Below are 27935 nucleotides of genomic sequence, written 5' to 3'. Positions count from 1 at the left end.
CATCACCCCGCATATCACTTAACATCGCATTAAATATATAATTTGACTTCAAACGACATCACATCATACGCTCATATGACGTCATGTCATCAGTTACATCACATAATGTCACATGACATAACATCATACCATCATAACGTTATCAAATGATCAGACATTACACATTAAGAGGAGCCCTTAAATAAGTCTAACGGCCCGATTCTGAGCGTTACCGGTAAAATAGTACCCAGAACATTATGTAACCGAAAATCGTTACCAGTTCTTTTATTCGCGTATTCTGGCCAAAGTGGTAACGCAGTCATCACCGAAAAACTCACCAGTGTCTGTGGAGAAATTTGAAAGGTAGTTTACTTCGCTTTCACAGTTGCCACCATGGTCCACTTCGACCAAAAACGGTCCCTTCCAACCCCAATTGGTACGCTGGTCTCTTTTCTTCAATTTTGGTTCTTTTTAGGCAGTAGCCACGATTGGTACTTTTCTTTCTTTTCACTCAGGTAAAAATTCACAATATTGCCCAAAAATTCGCCACACTTTCGTTAGCCCCATATAATTTTGAATTTACTTCAATTGAACTCTCACCATAAAAAATTGCTCAGTCAATCAAATGTACCAGAACAATAATATTTCACCTAGGATATAATTTATGCGAGGCATTAAAAAGAAAATTGGAGTTTCCCTAAAAAAACTCTTGTTTTATAATAATATTAATAACGGTTAGCTATTTCGATCGGTTATACAACACTATGTAAACTATATGAAAATATAAATTGCTTCTCGCCTAGCAGAGCTTATAGCGAGCACTCTGCCGTGAGCCTAAAGGGCCCATTACTGATACTTAGCATACACTTGACTTGACTTGGCGTAAACGATTATACTCCACTTAGCGCATACAATCTGGCATCATAATCAATAAATATCAATTTGTATGACAAAATGTCAAAATGAAATGGAAACAAACAAATGGCATCTCAAAATGTAAACCTCACTTAGAACTTACATAGAAAATCAAAATTCAACATACTTCTAAGTCAAGTTAAGTGTTGCTATGTTTTGAGTAATCAGTAACATGCAATGTTCATTTAACAGAACTGTAAGTGACAGTTCTCAATCAAGTCAAGTCTATGCTAAATATCAGTAATGAGCCCTTAACACTATCAAAACTTATACAAAGAAATTCTATGCATTACTTCTCGTTTGGCACGTTGATATTTAAATCTTTCTCACCCAGCTCAATGAGTTCAAGGAATTCCAGGACTATTGTGGTATTAAGCCACGCAAGGTAATTGAAAACTAAGTATTTTGGAACAAGAATTATTTTAACTCGAAGACAGAAGGAAGAGATTTGAATTCGGAAGAACTGTTTGTATAAAATTAATCCAGTAGGTGCTAGCAGAAACCCTGAGGCCTAGGATCAAAACTCACACTTACTGAATCTAGGCTCTGATTAGAAGTTTAAACTTTAAGGGAAAAAGTAAGCATTTATAAAAATAGCACTAACAAAATTGCCTAGTTTCATTTATGATTTACTGAGGTTTCCACATACATAGTTCGGCAAAAACAGAACGCAAATTTTGAACCGTTTCTTACTAAAACCTAACTGCACTATACATTTTATTTCATTGCAATCAACAACATAATGCTAGAACCAAGAGCATTGTGAGCAAAACTAGGTTCACAACATATGAAAGACATAGACTTATCCTATGTCAAAATATAGTACCGTTTTTGGTTGCATGCACATATATTTGTTTGTTCAGCTTGAATTAAAGGAAAGTCTTCACTATGTTTAGTACAATTTTATATGGAAACATCCTAAAATTTTGTATTTTATACTAATAAAAAATTTGGTCCTTTTTTCGATGAATTTGGTCCCAAATGAAAACATGGTGTGGCAACCGTGTCGCTTTACCGAAAATGTTTCACTTGTTAATACGAGGTTAACGAATAAACGGGACGATGTGTATATGCATATTATGCATGATAAGTTTCTACATAGGTATATTGTAATTTAATCTGTGAAAGTACATAATGTAAACAAATATGTATAGCAAGAGGCAACACTTTTTTACTATTATCTTTACTTATTTGCGCTTACAGTTCTTTATTTTTCAGTTTTGCTTTTTTCTAAACAACAGCTGTTGTGCGGCTATTTCGATGTAACCACCTACTTTTGTGGATACAAAATTATCCGGCTACTTTCGCTAGAATACCAAAAGGGTGTAAAAGTTGCCACATGATTTCGTTACCGTGGTGAAGAATGTTGCTACCACACTAGAATCGGGGCATAAGTATGCTTTATATTTGACAAACTGTCAGGTAATTCTTTCATACAAGGTATACGTTTTTGAAAGTTTATTTATTGTTAATTCACGGATTGCATCATGCATGCTATGGATGACCCGTCATAAACTCGATCATATCAGTTGTATGAGTTTATATTATATCACATCGCATCGTCTTCACAAATTAGTTAGCTCATAGGTCTAAGATGATTTAACGAAATCTAAGAAATTTCAAAAACACTTTCTTAAAAAAAAAAAAAATACGGTCAAAGCTATCCTAACACACTCACACATTTTAAGTCCAAGTGATTAATACACAATAACACTACCTTAGCATGCTTGCAGCAATTATGAAAGTGAAATAGGCGAACGAGGCCGTAAATATTTAGCAAATGGTCGCCTTTCTTACCTTGGCTCCACATCATAAGCAGTCATATGAGAAAAAATTATTTAGAAATTTTAAGCTTAAGTAAGCAAAGTAGTTTATTACATTTTGCATCTAATTTTTATTTTACTGCCTTGATTGCAAGTATTCCTCTTAAACAGCCAACCGACGCTCTCATTAAGAGTGTGAATTAGAAAAACATCTCCTCTTTCTCGCGTTTGCAACAAACGCGTATCGTTATGTACTCCGTTTGCGTATGCCTCTGTAGCAGTGAGTGGATGAAAAGTTTAGCTTCGTGCCATTAATCATGCGCCAGTGAACGATAGCGTAGAACAGTTGAAATTTTAGACGTTTTACATTTTATTCTTCGTTTTTGTTAACAGTTTTCCTTTTTTTGTTTCTTGTGCGTTTTTTTACTTCTTTACGCGTACATAATTTTTAATTTGCAACGTCAAACTGACATATTTTTCCATATTTTGCATGCTGCAGCATTTTCAATTCACTCCATTTTAATTTGTTGCAATGTGTGTTTGAGGTGGGGTGAGGCAGGGCGTATGAGTAATGTAAACAAGTTAATTTGTGTGCAATGGCCAAACGACTACAATGACGGCACGTCATCTGTCTTAGAAAGAGCTCAAAAAGTTGTTTTGCTAATGACTTAAATGAACAACAAAAGTTCTCAGGTTTTGAATGTTTTCGTATGCTTGAACTCGTGCAAGATAATTTTTGCATTCATCATACGCCATGGTGTACGTTTGCTACAAAGACAATCTAAAATATTTAACCACACACAAGCGCAAGAATTGTTTCACCTTTTTTTCAGAAGGTACAGAGTCAAAAAGTAAACTCATAAATAAACGAAAATAATAAAATGCACTGCCCCTTCATAGGTGGGTGTTTTTAAATATTATTTCGGTTATTCTTGTACATATTTACGCACACACATACATACATACTATGTGTATGAGGAGCTATCTAAAAACTGATTTATTAGACCGCTTGTCTGTTTATTTATTTATTTTGTGGCGTTTCGCATGCATTGCACTAAATTTAGTCGAACAAGCAACAACGTAGCAAGTCGTAAAAGCACAAGTTTTGCTCCATTGCGATTCATTTGCTTGTTATGTAGTTGTAATGATTCCAGTTTTAACGAGAGTCCAAATATTTAAGTCATAAAATCTAAGCAAATAAATAAATGCTTCAAAATATGATCTTAAATAAAAACGAATTGAGGTAAAGTAAAAAAAAGTGAACAATGTTCTGACTATAAAAACTCTAAAATCGGGCATTGATAAAAATTCTAAATTGAGTGAGTTCAATTTTATGATCTCAATCAATTAAAAACTACTATAAAATGGTATTCACACATTTACACTGTCCATATTTACAAAATTCTTAAAAACATTGGTCGACATAGTGAAAATTTTATTGCTAAAAATAAATAAAAAGTAACTATGGAAGGGGCGTGAGATTCCAGCTAAATTTTGAACAAAAATATATTTCAAGTTTATATTGATCTGTAAATTTTAAAATTGTATGTCAAGGTGAAATCTGTTTAGCCCTTCTAGTATGATTTAGTGACAAAAAAAAAAAAATTTACAAAATCTGTACCCTTTAGCTGTGGGACCCCTTAACGAAAATATTGTTACTATAAAAGTTAAGTTTTTATTGAATTTTTTGTACTTCTGCTTTTTTCTTGCAAATATCTTGCGATTTTGAGTTGGCAAATATGGCTTAAAGTTGAGAGTCTGGATCGAAATCAGCGCTTAAACTACATACAGATACAAGGGTCTACTCCCATGTACAAGACAATCTTTTTGAATGCCGGAGCAACCACTACATGAAGGCTGTTTGTGGATGGTAATTGGCGTCAGAAAGCAAGTTTAAAGAATGGTTTTATTCAAGGTCATAAATGGGAATTTGTCTATGTATTACAACTTTTTGACAGCAGATATTAGCAAAGAAGTCATCAGTACCGTAGATTTTCAGACAAAGTGGGGCATTACGGTCAATATGAGGACGAGGATTATAGCATACAAAGGCCAAGAATTGGTTATTATATTGGTGGGCATGATAGCAATTTTTTTCTGCTGCGTGGAGTTTTTCTTTTGTTTGTTACTAATTTGAGGTTGCCGATTTCAAATCTGCTCTCAAATTTTTTCTAGCAGCTCGAGTTTTTGAAACTTAGGTATCATATAAAAAAAGACTTTTTAGTTGACATAAAAAAATGGCCAAGGTGGTCTCAGTGAAGAGAAAGACTAGCGTTTTCGTCAGGATTTACACACTATGGAAGAGCGATATCAATGACACTGGAACACGCAAACGTTAGCTTATTATTCATACATCATTCAAAGTAGTGCTCTTTAATCAACTCATAAAAGTAAATCCCTTAAAAGAAAACTTAACCAACTGTAATTGATAATAGTAAACTTTATTGATTAAAAAAAAATTATTTTTACGAAAAATTTCATTTCTAAATATTTGGGAAACTAGAGCTGCTAGGAAAAAACGGCTTCTACAGTTGAAATAAGAGTAAAAAATACTTTACCAATCATGCATAAAATCGCATGCAACAGAACGTGTTTCAAGGTACAAAGCAGCAAATATATGATCCTCAAGGTGAAGTAGCAGAGCTTGCTCAGTCATTGGCTTCCACATGGGATTGTTTCGTGAGAAAATTAAGAAGCTATCGGCTGGAACATCTAGATGTTGGAGTAGTGAAGAAACGGCTAAAAAAAAAACAGGAATGGTCAGAGCGAGTCGCATCAGAGAGTCGTAGCCGCACGGTGGAACAGCTCGCATCGGAGTTGGGCAAGAATAAAATAACTAAAAAATAATTAGTTAGGTCCTAGGTACTATTCATCTGCTCCCCATCAATCTAGGGCGTTGATCAAACAATTAAATAAAAGCGTTGGGCGCGTGAAATTTCTAAAAATGTGAGGCGAAGGAAAACCTTATTAAGATTCAGTTGGTCTTGACGCGTCCAACGCTTAAATTAATTGTCTAATCAAAGCCCTAGATTGATGAGGAGTGTGATGACTAGTACATAGGACCTACCTAATTATTTTCTAGCTTTTAGTATTATTATTACTTCATGTAAGTATTGTTTTCAATAAAACTGTTTAACTTACACATTTTTTTTTTATTGTTTTATATTCAAGTTTTTAGTCTTTATTTAATTCCCTGTTGTTTTTCATTCTATTTAGTTCATTTAGTGCCTCATTATTAGAAGGTCTCTTACCTGACAATATGATACAATCTAAGTCCTCAATACATAATCCTTCCAAAGACCTTACTCGACTCTGCGCCACGTATGCTTGTCCCTCCTCGAACTCCAAAATATTTCGATGTCACTTCTACCGGACTGTATGTATTATGTCTTCCAAATATGAGCCAAATCGGACCCAAATACGATTTTTTTGAATATCTCGATCCTTGCGCCACCTAGCGGTGATTTTTTGATAGGTCGCTTTCTATTCATGTATGTATTATGTAAATGAAAATTTTTTTTTGAAATATTTGGATCCATGCGCCACCTATCGGAATTTTTATACTCAACTGAGCAGAGCTCACAGCGTATAGTAATTTTGTTCGCATAACGGTAATCCGTAACCGCAAAAACTAATCGAGATAGATATAGACTTCTATATATCGAAATGATCTGGGCGAGGAAAGAAATTCATTTAAACATGTCCGTCCGTCTGCCCGTTAACACTATAAATTGAGTAAATTTAAAGGTATCATGATGAAATTTGGTATGTAGATTCGTGGGCATTCATCTCAGATCGCTATTTAAAATGAACGTCATCGGACTATAACCTCGGCCACTTTTTCGATATCGAAAATTTCGAAAAACGGAAAAAGTGCGATAATTCATTACCAAAGACTGATAAAGCGATGAAACTTGGTAGGTGGGTTGACCGTATGACGCAAGATAGAAAATTAGTAAAATTTTGGACAATGGACGTGGCACCGCCCACTTTTAAAAGAATGTAATTTAGAAGTTTTGCAAGCTGTAATTTGGCAGTCGTTGAAGATTTCATGATGAAATTTGGCAGGAATATTACTCATATTGCTATATGTGTGTTAACTAAAAATTAGAAAAATCGGATGACGAACACGCCCACTTAAAAAAAAAATAAAAACTTTTTTTGAAGTATATAAGTAAATTATGTCAACATTCAACTCCAGTAATGATATGGTGCAGCAAAATATAAAAATAAAAGAAAATGGAAATGGGCGTGTCTCCGCCTTTTTTTATGTAAATTGTCTAGAATACTTTTAATGCCATAAGTCGAACAAAAATTTACCAATCCATTCTATGACGATAGCTGTTTTCTGTGAAAATGGGTGAAATCGGTTGAAGCCACGCCCATTTTTTATACACAGTCGACCGTCTGTCCTTCCGCTCGGCCGTTAACACGATAACTTGGGCAAATATATCCTTACTAAACTTAGTTCACGTACTTATCTGAACTCACTTTATCTTGGCATAAAAAATGGCCGATATCCGACTACGACCACGCCCAATTTTCGATATCAAAAATTACGAAAAATGAAAAAAATGCCATAATTCCATAACAAATATGAAAAAAGGGATGACACATTGTAATTGGATCGGTTTATTGACGCAAAATATAACTTTAGAAAAAACTTTGAAAATTGGGTGTGACACCTACCATATTAAGTAAAAGAAAATGAAAAAGTTCTGCAGGGCGAAATCAAAAGCCTTTGGAATATTGGCAGGAATACTGTTCGTGGTATTACATATATAAATAAATTAGCAGTACCCGACAGATGATGTTCTGGGTCAGTCCACATTTTGGTCGCTATCACGAAAACTCCTTCATATATACAACTAAGGGCTACTCCCTTATAAAACTCTCAATAATATCTTTAATTTGATACCCATACCTACAAACAAATTCTAGAGTCCCCCTGGTCCACCTTTATGGCGATATCTCGAAAAGGCGTCCACCTATAGATCTAAGAGCCAATCCCTTTTAAAATACTCATTAACAGCTTTCATTTGATACCCATATCGAACGAACAAATTCTAGATTCACCGCTGGTCCACCTTTATGGCTATATCCTGAAATGGGGTCCACCTCTAGAACTATGGCCCATTCCATTTTAAAATACTCTTTAATACCTTTCATTTGATACCTATGTCATACAAACACATTCCAGGGTTACCCTAGGTTCATTTTCCTACTTGGTGATTTCCCTTATTTTGTCTCCAAAGCTGTCAGCTGAGTATGTAATGTTCGCTTACACCCGAACTTAGCCTTCCTTACTTGTTTTTCTTATTATTGCATTGTCATCGGGTTCTGAACTATATTCCAATTTTCAAGCTTGTGGCTTATCGGGAAGTTACTTAAATTTCAATTACAAAATTCGTGCCGGCCAGCTAACTAACCAACCAGCCAGCCTGTCAAGTCAAGCTAAATAAATCCGTTTAATAAAAACGGTCCACGTCGTATAAGAAGTTGAAACCGAATCCTGAAAAGTAGTCTTTGGGAATCGTTATCGGTTATGCATCAGTGGGACATGTAAATATGAGCACACATGATCATAAAAGGTCACACCGGGAGAAATATGCTGATAAGTGGAGACAAGGCTCTGAGTCTCTGCCACAAAGACTAGTTGTCGGAGCTCCACTCTCTTGAGAGGAGTAACAACAACAATAACGACAACGTACTAACGAGATAATGAATACTATATAAAATTATATAAAAACTCTTTGAACAACATACTTGTGAAGAAAAAATGAAATTTTAAATAAGCATTTTGTAAAATAGACTTAAATAGTTTCTTATATCATATTTAGATGGGTCTGCACGGGACGATAAAGAGACGTCATTGTGCATATTCATACTTATGCTAGTAATTTCAGACACCATATGTCTGCGGAATTATGTAATAGATAGAACTAACGATTTCTACGGGAACATAAGCGAGAAATCGGCAACTCTGATTCTGATAAGATTCTTGAATCCCAAAATACTCTAAAGGCTTGCAAGGCTCTCGATATTCAACTTAATTGCTGCATTGGTAGTATTATATAGAGCTTACAATTTCTTCTGGAAATTCTCGGTTGTATTGTAGAAGAAATCGTAAGTTCTAAATGAAATTGCCGATGCAGAAAATCGAATATCGAGATGGTAGTCTTACGAGTATTTCGAGATTTGAGAACTGCGTGGGAAGTCGTAATCGCTTAAGTGGTCATTAGAGAAATTGGAGTTATGAGCACAAATTTTATCCATTGATATCTTTCTACTCCAGTTATAACCAAATACTAAGGAGCTGAACTAAAAACGAGTTGATATAAAATTTGCGATAACCGACTTAGTCAATTAAAGGTGAACTTTTTTTTTAGGTATGAATATGTATTTGTAAAAAAAGTTTATGGCCCGTATCGTGTTACACGATCCGTGATCGAAATCAGTTTTTTAAAAGGCAAGAACACTGAAATGGTGATTGGGGTTGAACATGTAATATTAGCTACAAGTACCTATTTGATTCATAATGTATGATCAGTTTTACGACTAACTTGACAAATTCATACTAATCGTTTGAGTGAAATAGACTTCCGATACGTGATCGTATAACACGATACGGACCCTGCTTCATTTCATTTGCCTTATTATTTCTATTTCTAATTTTTCAAAAGCCTAATTTTTCAAAAATGAATTCACAACTTTAAATAGAATTTGCGTTGAATTTTAGTTTAAAAAAAATTTGAAGAATTTGGATTTCCACTTACCCCATCGGGATTGAATTTTGGTGAGGCATGTGGCGCACAAAATTCCCGCAGCACATCCTGTAGCTTCCTAGTTGAATCTGAAATTAAAAAAAATAATATCCGAATGTAAGTACCTATTTCAATGATTTTATGAATAGTAAAATAACAAAATTTTGCATTAGCAAATCCATAATTGCACTGTTAGTCATGCTTTTGCAATTTGCATATTAAATTGAAATCAAAACAAATAAATTACTTCGAAATTATGGCAATTTCTCGACATATATTATTTGTGCACTTAGAATCGGAGACTTGTCATAGATATGCAGGTTTTTACGTAAGTTTATACGTATCTATGTATGTGTGCTTATTATTCTCTCTTTTGTATTGGCAATCAATTTAAATTAAATATGCAAATTATTCAGTACAAAAGCTCAGATGTCCTTACTACAAAGAGTAAATATGCAATTACGAATGCAATTAGTTTGCTACAATGCATTGCATTGTTTGGTGGAGTTATATGAAAGAGAAACTGGTCTCGTCTTGATTGAAGTTTTGTACTTGCTCTTCTTTCTAAGGTATATTTTTCGACATATATATGAACCTTGTCCTATATATTACTTCCGTGGATTATTTTTATATGATAGTGATTAGCGGTTTTTTTCGGAATTGTCAAAACTATCAAAAAACTAACCAAAAATATTCTAAAGAAAGTCCTGTAACGATCCACAGATAGTTTATCTTGAAATTGTCGAAACGTTCTCGTGACTGTTACAAAAACAAGTTTGTACGGATTCCGAGCAGAATCTAAAATTGGTATGAAAATGATCTTGAAAGTTATTCCGAAATAGTTTCGGAAATCCTCTTTGTTGTTGTTGTTGTGTTAACAGTCCCGCCCCGCCACCATTCGTTGATATTACCATAATGATCTCTTTTTAATACACCAATGTTCTCGCTATTATCCGGATATTAATAGTTTCGAAATGATGCGAAAACAACCGCGAAATTATCCTAAACCGATCCGAAGATAGTCGTGAAACTAACTCGAAGTCAATCGGAAAATAGAACAACATGATCCGAAAACAGTCATTAAATTATCCAAAAATAGTCCCTAACTTTTTTGAAGAAAGTCCTGGAGTGATCAGGAAACAGTTCCAAAGAGGTTTGGAGGTTATATGAAAATAAACCGGAAATAATACGGAATAAGCCCCGATTTGATCTTGAAAACCGTCTTGAAATGGTGCTGAAATGATACCAAAACTGACGTCGTATGATGACGTGGTTATCTCGAAATTATGTCGAAATATCTCGGAGATGATAACGAAAATCATTGCGGAAGATTACGCAATAGTCCCCAACTAATTCACAAGTATGTCTCGAAATGTACAAAAATGTCCCTAAAATTATTTGAGGAGTATTCTGAAATTTCACTTGATCCCAAAGAGATACTAGAACTCATAACAAACCGATCTCGAAAACAACTCCGAAATTATCCAGAGAAAGTTAAGCAAATACCGAAACAATTCTAAAATATTTCCGAATTAATCTCGAAATGGTATGCAAACTATTGTACAATGATCCCGAAATAGTCCTTTAATAGCATTGAAATATACCAGATATAATGAGGAGATATGTACAGAGTGGGAATGGGTGAAAGATACTTTAGTGATCTCGCAAACAAACCCAAATTGATTCAGAGATAGTAACGAAACAGTTCAAAGTGATTCCGAAAACAACACCTAAATATTCCCATATGATATCGAAATTATTTGAAGGTAGTTCCGAACTGATCCGGAAATAGTTGCCAATTCGTTGACAATGCGTTGACATTTACTTAATTATAAAAAATGTGTTCAATGCAAATCGACTTTTTTTCAAAATCCGTTTAAACACAAGGAAAGCTCTCACAACTTTAACCTCGCCCACGTCAAAAGCTAGTCAAAGCAACAAAATTTGTTTCATTCAGATATAATTTTAATTCCTTTTTTTATAAATTTTTCATCCTTTTTTTGTCACTACTTTTTTATTATCCTATTTTCTATTCATTTACGTTCTACAAAACCAACAAATTTTATTCTTTTTGTTATTTCATTAGTTAATTGTATACCATTTGTTGCAACTCAATACAATTTAGCCAGTGAGGAGAGAACGAACGAATTGAAGTGAGTTTGAGGTAGGCGATTAGTTAAGTGTCGCCAGTCAGTTCACGACATGACAGTCTGGCAACTCAAGTAAATTGTGATGACCTTAGTAATGCGAAAAATGAGTTTTCTTCATCATACACAACATATACATACATACATAAATATACCGCGTATGTGTCTTCAGTAGATGTATGAGTGCAATGAGAAAATGTGCAGCCTGGCATCGTCACAAACATTCATTTGTTTCTAAGTAAGTTTGCATATTTTATAAATGAATGCATGTGACCATAGTCGTTTTGCCTTTTTATATTAAAATTGTGGCAATGAAATGAGTGAATTATGTATGAAGGTATCTACTATGTATGTATGAATGTATTAGAAATACTTAGGAGCATACATTTTTAATATGCCCCTTTAAATACACGGACAATACGTAAGCGCTTATTGTATATGTATTGGTGTATGCAAGAGGGTTGCCTAGCACACATATGTTTTCGAAATTTACGCACGGTTGCAAATTTATGGTGACGTGCAAATAGTGCCAATGGAACTAACGTCAATTGACATTAATTCACTTTTGAAAGAGAATTAATGTCAATGACACTTGGGGACTATTTAACGCCGCCTACGCAAAATGGAGCTGGGAGTAATAAGACTATGATTTGCGTTGCTGTTGTTAATCCAAATCTGGCTTTGAGATGTCCAAATTTAATATTTTTTAATTGCTTTAATCTCCATAATTCCTAAAAAGCGCCGCAGGCTAAAGTTTGGAACAAATTTTAGTTTTAGGAATTCATTAAAATAATATGTTAATGTCGTATCGTAATATGAATAGAAAATTTGGAATTAAAATTCGCGCGATTTTTATCCCAAATTTTTGCCTGCGCCGCTTTTTTCATTTTTTCAATTTATTCAAAAAGTGTGTTAATATCATATCGTAATATGAATAGAAAATTTAGAATTAAAAATCGTTGAATTTTTTTGGAATTTATTCGAAAAATATTCTAATATCCTACCGTAATATGACTAGAAAATTTGGAGTTAAGACTCGCGCGATTTTTATTCCAAATTTCGCCAGGGGCGCTTTTTCTCTTTTTTGGAATTTATTCAAAAAATATGTAAATCTCGTATCGTAATGTGAATAGAAAATTTGGAATTAAGGCCCGTATTATGTATGTCACCGTGAATGTTTGCGTCGCATTCACTCACATTCACATTCACCCAGAATTCGTATTTTATAACTTCTTACGTATTCGCGTTTGTCGTCTTACGTAGTCGCTACGTATTCACTGAGACTGTCAAGCTGGAGACATTGGTGCTTTATCGGTAACCGTATCGGTAACCTTTTAACAGCTGATTCGACCAACCTTATGAGAATCAATGCAATCGATTATTGGTGCCGCTAAGGTCGTAACCGTATCGTAGCCAACCAATTGGGTTTTGGTTTACCGTCGTAACGATAAACAGCTGATTACGTTAGGGATACGGATGCAGCGATACGACATACGGCACCAATGACTCAAGCCCAATGCGTAGCCATTATAGCCACTTATTACTTTTGTTATTTCAGAAAACTTTGCAGTGCATTTTTTTTCGGAATAACATTGTTTTAACGAGCTGGCAATATTGCAGCTTTTGTAAATATTTATTAACACACACACGTAAGCAAATAAAATTATCCAGCACCTGCCCTAATACTTGCAACATTAGCCGTGTTTTTTAACACGCGTATATCCGTTTACGCTTAAACTTTATATTGACTGCTAAGAGACAAACTATAAATACACCTCTGAAATTGCTGCGCATAAATTTTGTCCTACTAAATTTCAATACGCATTATACTCAGATGTAACTGAAATATGTGTCTTTGTTTCACCCTGTACACTAATTCTATGTATTATATGTGTGTCCACAATTCATCGCAACTGATTCAGCTATATGTTATACCCTATGGCCATCAGAGCATTGCGTCTCCGCTTTTCGGTACACCCTGTTGCTGTAGCTAGTTGTTTTACCACAGCCGCTAGATGGGTCTCCTAAGCATTATCTAAGCGAAGATAGGCGTTTTTTAACACGCGCAAACGAAACGTATACGCGCGTGTTAAAAAACACGGCTATTATAATGATAAAACTTACAAAACTAAATATATTCTTATGAAAACAATGAATAAGGAATTCTAGAACCACTTTATGACATATATAAAGCACACAGGCGTATTATTCATGTCATAATATATACACATAATAAAATTGTTATCTATTTTTACTGGTGCATCGACAAGGGTTTGGCAAACACTCGGAATGTATTTCTGACATAAAAAGCTCCTTATAGCATAAAAGTCTCTCAAAATTCTTATTGATTTTTGACAAATTCTTTCCATACGAAGGGCCCATAGTTTTATTATTTATTTAAAAGCAAACCTGAAACAGCTCTTCTAGTCATCTCATCCTTATATATGAAATCTCAAAAGGTGAGCGTACCATAAAAGTCATATGTGGAGTAGCACAGGGATCAATTCTTGGTCCTGACTTGCGGAACGCCAGTTGCGATAAAATTTTCAATCTTGAAATGCGTGATGAACGAAATACACAAGAAGTACGCATAAAGCCAATCTAGTCATTATACACAGAAAAGAGAGGCTCGACTCGCGTGGGGTCCAGCTTATAGCCGAAAATAACAGAGTTGATACTCCCAACAAAAAATATATACCACAAGTAGCTTTTAAACCTTCTACGGAAATATGACATCAAAGAAGGTACTCAACTATCTAGGATTAGGTTAGACTCCCGATTAACAGTTCCTAATCTGGCTGATGACAAACATCGGAGGACCAACACAAGGAAAATGGAAACTGCTGATGGACATAACCCTATCTACGTTACTGTAGGGCTCTGAACTGCGGCTACGATCCTTTTAAGCTTAAGCTGTACAGCGACCAGTAGTTCTGAAGGTAACCTCCGCTTATCGCACTGTATCAGGACCAGCCGTAAAAGTAAATGGAACAGTCTCCATCGACCTATTATTGCTGGAAAGAAGAAGGTTATGGGAAAGAAAACAGAAGATGGATTAAAAGCACATAAAAGTTGTTAGAAAAGAGTGCAGGGAAGAAACGCTGTGGCAAGAATGGTGTAAAATGAAAAACGACGGATATACCGCGAAACTTATAACATATCTTCAAGCATAGGGCACCAGGGGCCCTATTCAGTAACTGTGAGTTAAAATGTACACTTTTTCTTCATATAATTTGTATGAAAAAAAATGTACATTTCAAAACTCATAGTTACTGAATAGGGCCTCAGGAGCTTTGGCGAGGTAAATTACGAAATAAAAAAGACGGAAAGCCCCTTCCGAAGAGGGAAGAGGGAGCCCAACTTCTTCTTCGACATGTAAGATATCTATTTAGGGATTTTCAAGTAAAGTTAAAGTAGTTCATTTATGTATAGCGGAAGCAATTTTAGTGTTCAGAACGTTTGTACAGCGCAGCACTTTTTTATAAAGGTGAAAGGGATAAATTATTATTTTGAAAATGGATACAGTTCTTGGATTACTTAAAGAATAATTTCGTGATCATATCGATATCATTTCCGAATTATTTTGAGGCTATTTGTGAATCATTTCACGTCTTTTTCCAGTTTATTTCGGGGTCCTTTTGGTGCTATTTGTAGACCACTACGATATGACATATTCGCATCAATTCGGGACTCTTTCGGGATCATTTTCCGAATAAATTCGGGACTAATTAGTCCAGTTCGAGATTGTGTTCGAGATTATTTCGGGGCTATTTCTAGACTGCTTTTCGGAGTCTCTTCGAAGATATTTCTATATTACTTTGAGACTTATTAGGAATAGCCCAGCCAGCATTTTTTAAAAATTTTGATCAAAAAATATTTAAATATCTTATTGAAATACCCCAAGTTGATTAAAAACGTTAAAATTTAAAAGCATATTCTGTTCGAAAATCAATGTATCGTCGTGAGAAAAATGTATCCTAAATTGTATTATCCTTGAATAATCATTTATTATTCATATTTCGAAACACTTTTTATTCATATTTGATATCATTGTAAAATTGAGCTCTAATTGTTTTAGAGTAATATTTGACTACTTCTCACCGTCATTTTTTAATCATATTCGTGAACATATTTCAATCGGTTTGGTTGATGCATTTATTCCTCATATCTCATTCAAAATAAGATACTAAATTATAATATTATTTCATCAGAGGAAGAAAGCACACGGAAGGGAACTATTTGAACCACAGTTAACTCGCAAAAAAACTTAATCGATATATGTATGTATGTACACCTGCTACTACAACATCCGCCATCAGCTATTATCGTCAACATCTTGAAATATGATACGATACGGGATGTGGAAGCCGTATCCAAGTATGTCAAGAGAGTTTCACTTACCTGGGGTTCAAATTCTTCACAACCTTTGTATTGTCCAACCATTATGTATTTTCTGGGAAGCCGAAGGTGGAGAAATGGTTGGGGAAGTCTTCGGTCACGAGCAGCATTTACATTATTTCTCGTTTGGAAGAATATCTTTTGTATAAATAATAATATTTTTATATATTTTTTCTGAGCTTCATGATTGAAAAAATGTGTGTATGTGAAAAAGAAATAAAATTTTTACAAGTATAAAATTCATTATTCAGTCAACAAATATAGTCAGAAAACATTCAGAAAGCTGAATTAAAAATGATTATAAATTTTTGATCACCTAAAGTAACCACATTTGATTCAAATATGATCCCAAAATGTGATTGAAAAACTATATTCAGTTTTTGATCATCAAAGGTAAGCATATTTGATTATTCTTTTTGTTGATATTTATGATATATTAAAATTTAATCATCAAAGGACTTCAAAAATGATTCCAAAAAGTTATCGGAAAATGCTTTTAAATTTTTGGTCATCAAAAGTATTCGTATTTGATTATATCCTTTGTTCAATAGTATGATAACTCATTATTTAGTCAGAGAGAGTGATCAAATTGTATTGTTATGTAGGGAAATTCAAAATTTAATCACTTAATGCTGAGTGGGATATAAAAGCTGAAGTTTTTGCCGACAAACAAAATTTCTAAATTTTGTTTCAAGATTTCATTATAAAATTGCTTCAATGTTCCTTCAAGTTATATGTCGGGGTTGATTCTGAATAAATAAGAGTTTAACATGTAACAGATATCCAGATTGAAGTTGAGCTAGAGTGACTCGCGTCTCCCTTCTGCTTTCCTTTTCTGCGAGTTTGGGCTATTTAACTTTAAGAACGGGGTTCGCAGGGCAATTTCAGGTATAGAGGTCCCACGCCTTTTTAAGGATATCACTGAGGACCTGTTTGTGGCGAAAGGAGTTTGGCATACACAACAACAACAACAGCTAGCAGGGTAGCAATTCTACTTGCAATTGCTGTTAGTTTGAACATACCGATAGCGATACTTATGTTGCTTTTTCATGTTTTTGAACATAACAAGCAAATATTCACCCAAGTGAATACCTCAAACGCGACCCAGAAGCAAGTGAATATTTTGACAGCAAAAATGAGTGTCCGTGACACTTTGCGTCGCTATATAATACAAAAAAACGTAAGACTATCACCTACAGTCACCGATAGTCACGGAGAGTCACCGAAGTGAATGAATGCTCTTATATGATACGAATTTGGTTTCACTTGGGTGAAAGTGACTCTTCGCGTCGCGTTGCGTTATACATAATAACGCCGTTAAAGTGGTGCAATTTTTTTTGGAATTTATTCGAAAAATGTCTTTATATCGTAACGTTATATGAATAAAAAAGTTGAAATTAAAATTCGCGCGATTTTTGCCTGCGCTGCTTTCTTTCATTTTCGGAATTTATAAAAATATGTTATTATCGTATCGTAATAAAAAAAATAATAATAAATGAAAGGCGCGAAGAGATTTAAGGCCGAGCTTCTCTTCCAATTTGCGTCGTGCTCCTTTTTTAATTTTTCCCATAAATTGGCGGGACGGGACCTACTTATTATAAGCTTTTATTTAGTTTCACTTTTGTTGTCTGTAATGGAATCTTGCAAGTTAAATTTGATACACTTCCCGGTGTCCGATTGAGCTGAAATTTTGCACACATGTATAACTCCGATGACAATGCAATATTAATTTGCTAGAATTCGATAAATTAATCGATAACACAGTTATCGGTAAAGATTTGTATTTACTTTGGCATAACAGCCTAAGTCCCACACAAACCCGCCGGTACCTATCCGTGGATTGTGATATTTGGACGTGGTGAATCACGCGTGTCACGCGTGGTGAATCTCAACGCTTGCGAAAAGCGGAGACACAACCCTCTGTTGTATTTCTGTGTATAACCAACATAGCTGAATTTTTAAGGCTGTTTAACTCTGTAATCTTTTCTGTAATTTATTTTGCTTTTGGAAAAATTACGTATTTGAAAAAAACTGGCAGAAAAATATTGGCATAACAGCTTAAGTTAAATCAAGAATGGAAAAACTTGGAAAATTTGAGCAGATGTGGCAATTACGCGTGCCCGTTGAACGAAATATTGACAATCTATTGATAATCGCTAGGAAATTAGCGACATTCCATCAACTTAGCAGCACTTTAGCAATACTACTGTTATTATTTGGCCGCTCAAACACACCCATATTAATTGTGCATTAAATTTAAAATATACAACTCAAAAGCTGAACTACCAGCGCTACCGCCATCAGCTCAGTGTCATCATTGCCAGTAGTGCCAATAACGCCAAACTCGTGCCTGACACACAAAAGTCGTTTCACTCAATAGCGCAAGTGAAATGTACTACGCACTCACTACTAAGTAACGTCAAATATTCGATTGGAGTAATTTCGTCAATGAGCTACCATTGAGCTGGCACCGCATTGGCGCTGGCGCCATGCAATTTACATCACTAAAATTGCACGAATGTCCAGGCTCATGACTGTTAATCCAGATGGTGAAAACGAAGACTCAAAGGAATGCAACCTTGCAAACAACAGCCGTCATTTTCAAAGTGTAAAAATTCTGTAATACAACGAACGCTAACGCCGTTAGGCTGTTATCGGTAAGTGTTGCATACTTTTCTGCGCACTTGATTTTGTTTTACAGATTTTTGGCGATGGAATTTTAGCTAAGCGAAAGTAGAATTTTATTTTAAAACAGATTTAACCCACAGATGAGAGATCTGCAATAAGTAGTTGTAAACTGAACGCGGCATAGGCAAAGTTAAGTTATTTAACACTGTTTGACAGAATTTTATATGTGCTCTCTGTCAAAAATGCTTCAACTAACTTAGTCACATTTTATTTCGATTATGAATATGCCCCAATATATTCGGATTATGATATAATAAAATTAAAGAAAAAAATAAAATTAAAGAAAAAAAACTTTTTTAAAAATAAGCTTTTATTATTGGCTAATAAAATTAACTAAAAAGTAAGTTGATGCATTAAAAGAAATGGATAGAATGAGAAACGTTACAAATGACTAAGTAAAGATTACGTAACTAATTTAAACAATATTTTACCCTACTAAAAATTTAAAAAAAATCCTTTTTAAATTAAATTTAAGAAAAAGGCTTTTCTAAGAACAAGCTTCTATTACTTGTTAATAAAACGAACTAAAAAGTAAAAAATAAAATTAAAGAAAAAAAAACTTTTTTAAAAATAAGCTTTTATTATTGGTTAATAAAATTAACTAAAAAGTAAACAATAAATTGACTCTAAAGAAATATAACACTTTATAAGTTCATTATAAGAATTCTATATTGTACATAAATATATATTTTTAACATTAAAACTTTACACCTAAATTATTAAACCTTACAGTTAATATCACAGTCCTAATTGTTCTAATAAAAGCGTGTTACATTGCGATAGCAAGAAAAGGAGATCCTAAATGTTCTTAATTATACCATCAAAATTCAACACGTTTTTTATTAGAACAATTAGAAATGTGATATAAACTGTAAGGTTTAATAATTTAGGTGTAAAGTTTTAATGTTAAAAATATATATTTATGTACAATATATAATTCTTTTGTCGCAGACGAAAAAGCCTAATTATCGTTAAAGCTTACAATGAACTTATAAAGTGTTATATTTCTTTAGAGTCAATTTATTGTTTACTTTTTAGTTAATTTTATTAACCAATAATAAAAGCTTATTTTTAAAAAAGTTTTTTTTTTCTTAAATTTTATTTTATGTCGACTCCGAACGGCATCTGGAAGGCAGATGAGTTTTCACTGAGAGCTTTTCATGGCAAAAATACACTCGGAGTGCCTGCCAAACAAATTTCTTCTAATTGAAATAAACTTGTTTATAAAATTTTGATGTTACTTTACCCGGGTGCGAACCCAGGATCTTCGGTGTGGTAGGCGGAGCACGTTAAAAATCGTGCGATTTTTTTGGAATTTTTTCGAAAAATATCTTAATATCGTATCACTATATGAATAGAAAATTTGGAATTAAAATTTCCGAGATTTTTTAATCCAAATTTTTTGCCTGTGCCGCTTTATTTCGTTTTAGAATTTATTAACAAAATGTGTTAATATCGTACCGTAGTATGAATAGAACATTTGGAATTAGAATTTGCCCAATTTTTCATTCCAAATTTTTTCCTGCGGCCCTTTTTTTAAATTTTTGGAATTTTTTAGTAAAATATCCTAACATCGTATAGTAATATGAAAAGAAAACTTGGAATTAAAAATCGCGCGATTTTTATTCCGGATTTTCGCCTGCTGTTTTTTTTCATTTTTGGAATTTATTCGAAAAATATCTTAATATCGTATCGTTTTGTGAATAGAAAATTTTGAATTAAAAATCGTGCGATTTTTTTGAAATTTTTTCGAAAAATATCTTAATATCGTATCGTTATATGAACAACAAATTTGGAATCAAAATTCGAGCGATTTTTTATTTCAGTTTTCGCCTTCGGCATTTTTTTTGAAATACTTGGAATTTTTTTTTGAAAAATATGTTAATATCGTAATATGAAAAAAAACTTGCAATTAAAAATTACACGAATTTTTATTCCAAATTTTCGCCTGTGGCGCTATTTTTATTCTAATAATTAATGTTAAAAAAATTTTAAATCTATTACTAGACAAGAAATATTTGGAATTAAAATTTGTGCTACTTTTAGTCTAAAGATCACTGACACTAATTCGCTTTTGAAAACAGGACTAATCAGAGTTGTTATTGACATTATTTCTCTTTCAAAAGAGTATTAATGTCAATTGACGCTAGTTCCATTGACACTATAGCACGTTACCAAATTTATGCATGAAAATGTCATTTGGTAGTAAAAGGCAAATACAAGCTCTCACCTTTTGCATAATTTTTATATAGTATTGGTTTGGATATGCTCAAAGTATTTGAAAAATTGTGTATGTACTTAGGTATGAACCAAAAATGTTAATATGTAATGGCAATTCACCTTAATGGCATACGAAAAGTGTCCAAAGAAACGTCATCCCTTTTTAAAATACCTCAAGACATCATTGCTTAACTGCCAACGTTTCAACAAATGCGATATGTTTTCAAAAATCTTGCTTAGTTTAGTTGCAAATTGTGAAAATAGCATAAAATTTTCCACTTATTTAACCAAATGCGGGCATATCAACAGTACCCTCCGAAAGTATGCATACCTTAAGCATATTTACAAATATTTAATGGACAAAATTCGCGGTAAAGGATTGAAAAGTAACTATTGCGATGTCACAAATAAACGGCGAGTTACCAGATTATTCATCAGGTAGCATTTCGGGTACTGGTATTTGAACCAGGATACCTACGGTCATACTTGTATAGAAGTCGTTTCTATCACTTCGCCACATGACTGTTACATTGTCCGCTGTGTAAGTATTGTTACGAATATTAGCAAAACTGAGGAGTGCTGCCATCTCCAGGCCGATGCTAAGCAGTGACGTGAATTCACATCAATAATTCAATCATTATGTATCTACATAAACGAATCAATAATTGCGTCTACACATATGTACACATTCCGACAAGCAACATTTACATACAAGGCAGCGAGAGATGAGATGTCACACACCGATGAATTTACTTATACGCATATGTGTGTGCGGGAGACTGTAAACTACAAACACATGCATATATCTTATCTGAGTGGTCACAAGAGAGGGCAATAATTTGTGCACGTAGTTGTGGCTGGCGATTTTGTAGCCGAAACAACTAGTAACTTCTGGAAATCGAAGAGCCTAGAAGTATGCAGCGTAAACTATAAAAGCGGTGCAGGCGAGTAAGAAGTAATTCAGTTTGATTTGAGTTGTCAAGCAGTTACGACTAAGACGATATCTAGCGAGCAATAGCAGTATTATTTTGAAAGTCAGTTTCATTTAAGCTATCAGTTTGGTTATTAAGCTATTCGTTGCACAGTTTGAGTGTTATTGTGAAGTATTTTAATAAAGGCCATTTTTTTTCCATTATTCAATATTGGAGTTATTTATTCAACAGTTTAGCGATACGAACCTAGCAAAAGGGCAAATAAGAAGATTTGCAGTAAATTCGTTACAGTATCCTCGAATTGCCAAGTGCAGTTTTTTTTTTTTTTTTCATTTCAATATATCATTTATATGTAAGACGTACAGTGTGAGGACATACCTTTAGGCGCGTTCCATAGAGCTGTTTTGTGTTTCTATTTATCTAATATCTAATATATCTTATATCTAATATATCTAATCTAATATATATTATAAATGGGAAAGTTTGGATGTTTGGATGTTTAGATGTTTGGATGTTTGTCCAGACGTTTGTCTTTGTGACTCAATCACTCAAGAACGGCTGGACCAATTTGGATGAAATTTTGCACACATATAGCCAATAGTCTAGAAGGATCTATTAGCTATATTTTTTTGAAAAGGGGGGAGGTCCCCACCCCCTAGGAACAGTTATAATTTAATTATTATATTTTTTCGTCTTTGCCACTGAATCACGCCGGAATGGCTACACGGATTTTGATGAAATTTGGGACACAGACAATAGTCTACTAGCGAAATTTTTTTCGAACATGGAAAGGGGGGTTGGGTTCCCACGACCCCTTCGAACAATTACTTTTTAATTATTTTTACACATTATAACTTTACGTATACGGGCCTTCACCAATATTACAGACTCAATGGGTCAAATAAATCGAGGGCTTACAAAATGAGCAGTGACACCCTCCGCCCCATCTCCCCCTTCTCTCCTCCTCTGGTGTAAAATTTATAAATTGTTATAACTCAATATACGTTTTCTCCTAAATCAATAGTTTTTGGTATCTGGTACATACAGATCGAGATCTAAACAATTTTGGAAAAACGATCAGTGGTACTCTCCTTCTCCTCCCGCCATCCGACCTCCTTCAATTGTTTTTATTAGCACGCTTTTATTAGCTTTACCTGTATGTTTCTATGTAACTTTTCATTCGCTCCAATGCGCCTGCTGCCTTAACATGGTTTTATAATTAGCTTCACCTTATTTGTAATCCCGTAAGGGTCATATGGAGACCCTTCCGGGATCATTTCTGGATGGTTTTCGGGATCGGTCCGGGATCCCGCCGGGGTAAGTTCGGGACTTTTTCGGGACTATTTCGGGATCATTTTGGGACCCTTCCGGGATCATTTCTGTATAGTTTTCGGGATCCGTCCGGGATCCCGTCGGGGTTATTTTGAGCCATTTTCGGGACTATTCCGGAATCATTTCGGGACTATTTCGCGATAATTTGAGGACCCTTCCGGCATCATTTCTGGATGGTTTTCGGGATCCGTCCGGGATCTCGTTGAGGTAATTTGGGGACTTTTTCGGGATCATTTGGGGACTCCTCCGGCATCATTTCTGGATGGTTTTCGGGATCCGTCCGGTATATCGTCGGGGTCATTTCGGGACTTTTTCGGGATCATTTGGGGGCTCTTCCTGCATCTTTTCTGGATGGTTTTCGGGATCCGTCCGGGATCCCGTCGGGGTCATTTCGGGACTTTTTCGCGACTAATACGGGATCATTTGGGAAACCTTTCGGCATCATTTCTGGATGGTTTTCGGGATCAGTCCGGGATCCCGTCGGGGTCATTTCGGGACTATTTCGGGATCATTTGGGATACCTACCGGCATCATTTCTGAATGGTTTTTGGGATTCGTCCGGGATCCCGTCGTGGTCATTTCGGGACTTTTTCTCGACTAATACGGGATCATTTGCGGACCCTTTCGGCATCATTTCTGGATAGTTGTCGGGATCCCGTCACGGTCATTTCGGGACTATTAGGGGATCATTTGAGGACCTTTCCTGCATCATTTCTGGATTGTTTTCGGAATCCTTTCGGGATCCCGTCAGGGTCATTTTGGGACTTTTTGGGGGCTAATACGGGATCATTTGGGGATCATCTAGGGGTCGTTTCGTGACTTTTTCTGTTTTATTTCGGGATCATTTGGGGGCCCTTCCGGCATAATTTCTTGATGGTTTGCCGGATCCATCAGGGTCATTTCGGGACCATTTTGGGATCATTTGGGGACCCTTCCGAGATCATTTATGGATCCGTCCGGTATGCCGTAGGAGCCATTTCGGGATTTTTTGTTACTTTTCTGGGATAGTTTTTGGTCCCTTCCGGGATCATTTCTGGATCTGTGCGGGATCCCATCTGGATCATTTCCGTACTATTTCGGGATCATTTTGGGACCCTTCCGGAATCATTTCTGTATGGTTTTCGCGATCCGTCGTGGATCCCCTCGGAGTCATTTCTGGAGTATGTCGGGATAATTTATGGACCCTTCCTGGATATTTTCTGGATGGTTTTTGGGATCCGCCCTGGAGCCCGTTAGGGTAATTTCGGAACCTTTTCGGGATCATTTTGGAACACCTTCAGGGATCATTTCTGTGTGGTTCTCTGGATACGTCTAGAATCGTGTCGTTGTCATTTCGGGTTTTTTTTGGGACTATTCCGAGAACTTTTGGAGACCCTTTCGGGGCATTTCTGGATGGTTTTCGGGATCCGTCCGCGATAGCGTGGGGGTAATTTCGTAGCTTTTTCTGGATAATTTCGGGATCATTTGGGATCCTATCAGGTTATCAGCTCATTTAGTTCTTTTTTTTACTCAATTACAAAAATAAAATGCATTAGACAGAAAACAAAATTTTAAACAGATAACTTGATAAACAGGCTTACGCGAATAGCCCATATATTTAAATTTCTCCTTGCGGACGGGGCCGCGGGTAAAGGCTAGTATATATTATAAATGGCAAAGCTTGGATGTTTGGATGTTTGTCCAGACGTTTGTCTTTGTGACTCAATCACGCAAGAACGGCTGGACCGATTTGGATGAAATTTTGCACACATATAGCCAATAGTCTAGAAGGATCTACTAGCTATATATTTTTCAAAAGGGGCATGGTCTCCGCCCCCTAGGAATAGTTATAATTTAATTATTATATTTTTTCGTCTTTGCGACTGAATCACGCCAGAATGGCTACACTGATTTTGATGAAATTTGGGACACAGACAGTAGTCTACTAGCGAAATTTTTTTCGAACATGGAAAGAGGGGTGGGGGTCCCACGACCCTTCGAGAAATTATTTTTCAATAATTTTTACACATTATAACTTTACGTATACTGGCCTTCACCAATATCACAGACTCAGGGGGTCAAATAAGTCGAGGGCTTACAAAGTAAGCAGTGACACCCTCCGCCCGCCCCCTTTATCTCCCCCTCTGGTGTAAAATCTATAAATTGCTATAACTCAATATAAATTTTCTCCTAAATCAATAGTTTTTGGTATCTGGTACATACAGAACGAGATCTAGACAATTTTGGAGGAACGATCAGTGGTCCTCTCCTCTACTCCCGCCATCCGCCCTCCATCAATTGTTTTTATTAGCTTTACCTGTATGTTTCTATGTAACTTTTTATTCGCTCCAATGCGCCTGCTGCCTTATTATACTTAGCTTCACCTTATTTGTAATCCCGTAAGGGTCATATCGAGACCCTTCCGGGATCATTTCTGGATGGTTTTCGGGATCGGTCCGCCAGGGATTACGCCAGGGTAATTTCGGGATCATTTTGGGACCCTTCCGGGATCATTTCTGTATAGTTTTCAGGATCCGTCCGGGATCCCGTCGGGGTTATTTTGAGCCATTTTCGGGACTATTCCGGAATCATTTCGGGACTATTTCGCGATAATTTGAGGACCCTTCCGGCATCATTTCTGGATGGTTTTCGGGATCCGTCCGGGATCCCGTCGGGGTACTTTCGGGATCATTTGCGTACCTTCGAGAGATAAATTCTTGATGGTTTCCGGGATCATTACTGGACTTTTTCGGGGTTATTTTGGGTCCCTTTAGGCATCAATTCTGGATGGTTTTCGGGATTCGTCCGGCATCCCGTCGGGGTCATTTCGGGACTTTTTCGCGACTAATACGAGATCATTCGGCATCATTTCTGGATCGTTTTCGGGATCCGTCCGGGATCTCGTCGGGGTCATTTGGGGACTTTTTCGGGATCATTTGGGGGCTCTTCCGGCATCATTTCTGGATGGTTTTCGGGATCCGTCCGGGATCTCGTTGAGGTAATTTGGGGACTTTTTCGGGATCATTTGGGGACTCCTCCGGCATCATTTCTGGATGGTTTTCGGGATCCGTCCGGTATATCGTCGGGGTCATTTCGGGACTTTTTCGGGATCATTTGGGGGCTCTTCCGGCATCTTTTCTGGATGGTTTTCGGGATCCGTCCGGGATCCCGTCGGGGTCATTTCGGGACTTTTTCGCGACTAATACGGGATCATTTGGGAAACCTTTCGGCATCATTTCTGGATGGTTTTCGGGATCAGTCCGGGATCCCGTCGGGGTCATTTCGGGACTATTTCGGGATCATTTGGTATACCTGCCGGCATCATTTCTGAATGGTTTTTGGGATTCGTCCGGGATCCCGTCGTGGTCATTTGGGGACTTTTTCTCGACTAATACGGGATCATTTGCGGACCCTTTCGGCATCATTTCTGGATAGTTGTCGGGATCCCGTCACGGTCATTTCGGGACTATTAGGGGATCATTTGAGGACCTTTCCTGCATCATTTCTGGATTGTTTTCGGAATCCTTTCGGGATCCCGTCAGGGTCATTTTGGGACTTTTTGGGGGCTAATACGGGATCATTTGGGGATCCTCTAGGGGTCGTTTCGTGACTTTTTCTGTTTTATTTCGGGATCATTTGGGGACCCTTCCGGCATAATTTCTTGATGGTTTGCCGGATCCATCAGGGTCATTTCGGGACCATTTTGGGATCATTTGGGGACCCTTCCGAGATCATTTCTGGATCCATCCGGGATGCCGTAGGAGCCATTTCGGGATTTTTTGTTACTTTTCCGGGATAGTTTTTGGACCCTTCCGGGATCATTTCTGGATCTGTGCGGGATCCCATCTGGGTCATTTCCGGACTATTTCGGGATCATTTTGGGATCCTTCCGGAATCATTTCTGTATGGTTTTCGCGATCCGTCGTTGATTCCCTCGGAGCCATTTCGGAACTTTTTCTGGAGTATGTCGGGGTCATTTGGGGACTTTTTCGGGATCATTTGGGGGCTCTTCCGGCATCATTTCTGTATGGTTTTCAGGATCCCGTCGGGGTCATTTCGGGACTTTTTCTCGACTAATACGGGATCATTTGGGAACCCTTTCGACATCATTTCTGGATAGTTTTCGGGATCCGTCCGGGATCCGGACGGGGTCATTTCGGGACTATTTCGGGATCATTTGGGGTACCTACCGGCATCATTTCTGGATGGTTTTCGGTATCCGTCCAGGATCTCGTCGGGGTCATTTGGGGACCTTTTCGGGATCATTTGGGGCTCTTCCGGCATCTTTTCTGGATGGTTTTCGGGATCCGTCCGGAATGCCGTCGGGGTCATTTCGGGACTTTTTCGCGACTAATACGGGATCATTGGGAACCCTTTCGGCATCATTTCTGGATGGTTTTCGGGATCCGTCCGGGATCCCATCAGGGTAATTTCGGGACTATTAGGGGATCATCTGTGGACCTTTCCGGCATCATTTCTGGATAATTTTCGGTATCCGTCCGGGATGACGACGAGGTAATTTCGGGATCCGTTCGGGATCCCGCCACGGTCATTTCGGGACTATTAGGGGATCATTTGAGGACCTTTCCGGCATCATTTCTGGATAGTTTTCGGAATCCGTTCGGGATCCCGTCAGGGTCATTTCGGGGCTTTTTCGGGATCATTTAAGGATGGCTTTCAGGATTCGTCCGGGAACCCGTCAGGGTAATTTCTGGACTTTTCCCAGACTATTTCGGGATCATTTTGGGACCTTCCCAAGATCATTTCTGGATGGATTTCGGGATTTGTCCGGGATGCCGTCAGGGTCCTTTTGGGACT

The 27935-nt window shown here is 36.4% G+C and overlaps 1 protein-coding gene across 4 annotated transcripts in view; it reads right to left on the bottom strand.

Moving 5' to 3' along the window:
* Positions 1-27935, bottom strand: part of Dgk (diacyl glycerol kinase 1) — a 494377-nt gene that overhangs the window by 263190 nt on the left and 203252 nt on the right. For all 4 annotated transcript variants that reach the window (XM_067774053.1, XM_067774054.1, XM_067774056.1 and 1 more), the window contains exon 4: positions 9434-9510. In XM_067774053.1, coding sequence (XP_067630154.1) covers positions 9434-9510 — 77 coding nt within the window. The remainder of the gene's footprint in view (positions 1-9433; positions 9511-27935) is intronic.

This window comes from Eurosta solidaginis, chromosome 3, assembly GCF_040869045.1.
Source record: "Eurosta solidaginis isolate ZX-2024a chromosome 3, ASM4086904v1, whole genome shotgun sequence".
In the NCBI taxonomy this organism is placed as follows: Eukaryota; Metazoa; Arthropoda; class Insecta; order Diptera; family Tephritidae; genus Eurosta; species Eurosta solidaginis.
The sequence above is the reverse complement of the archived record's forward strand: the minus strand, read 5'-3'. Positions and strand labels throughout refer to the sequence as shown.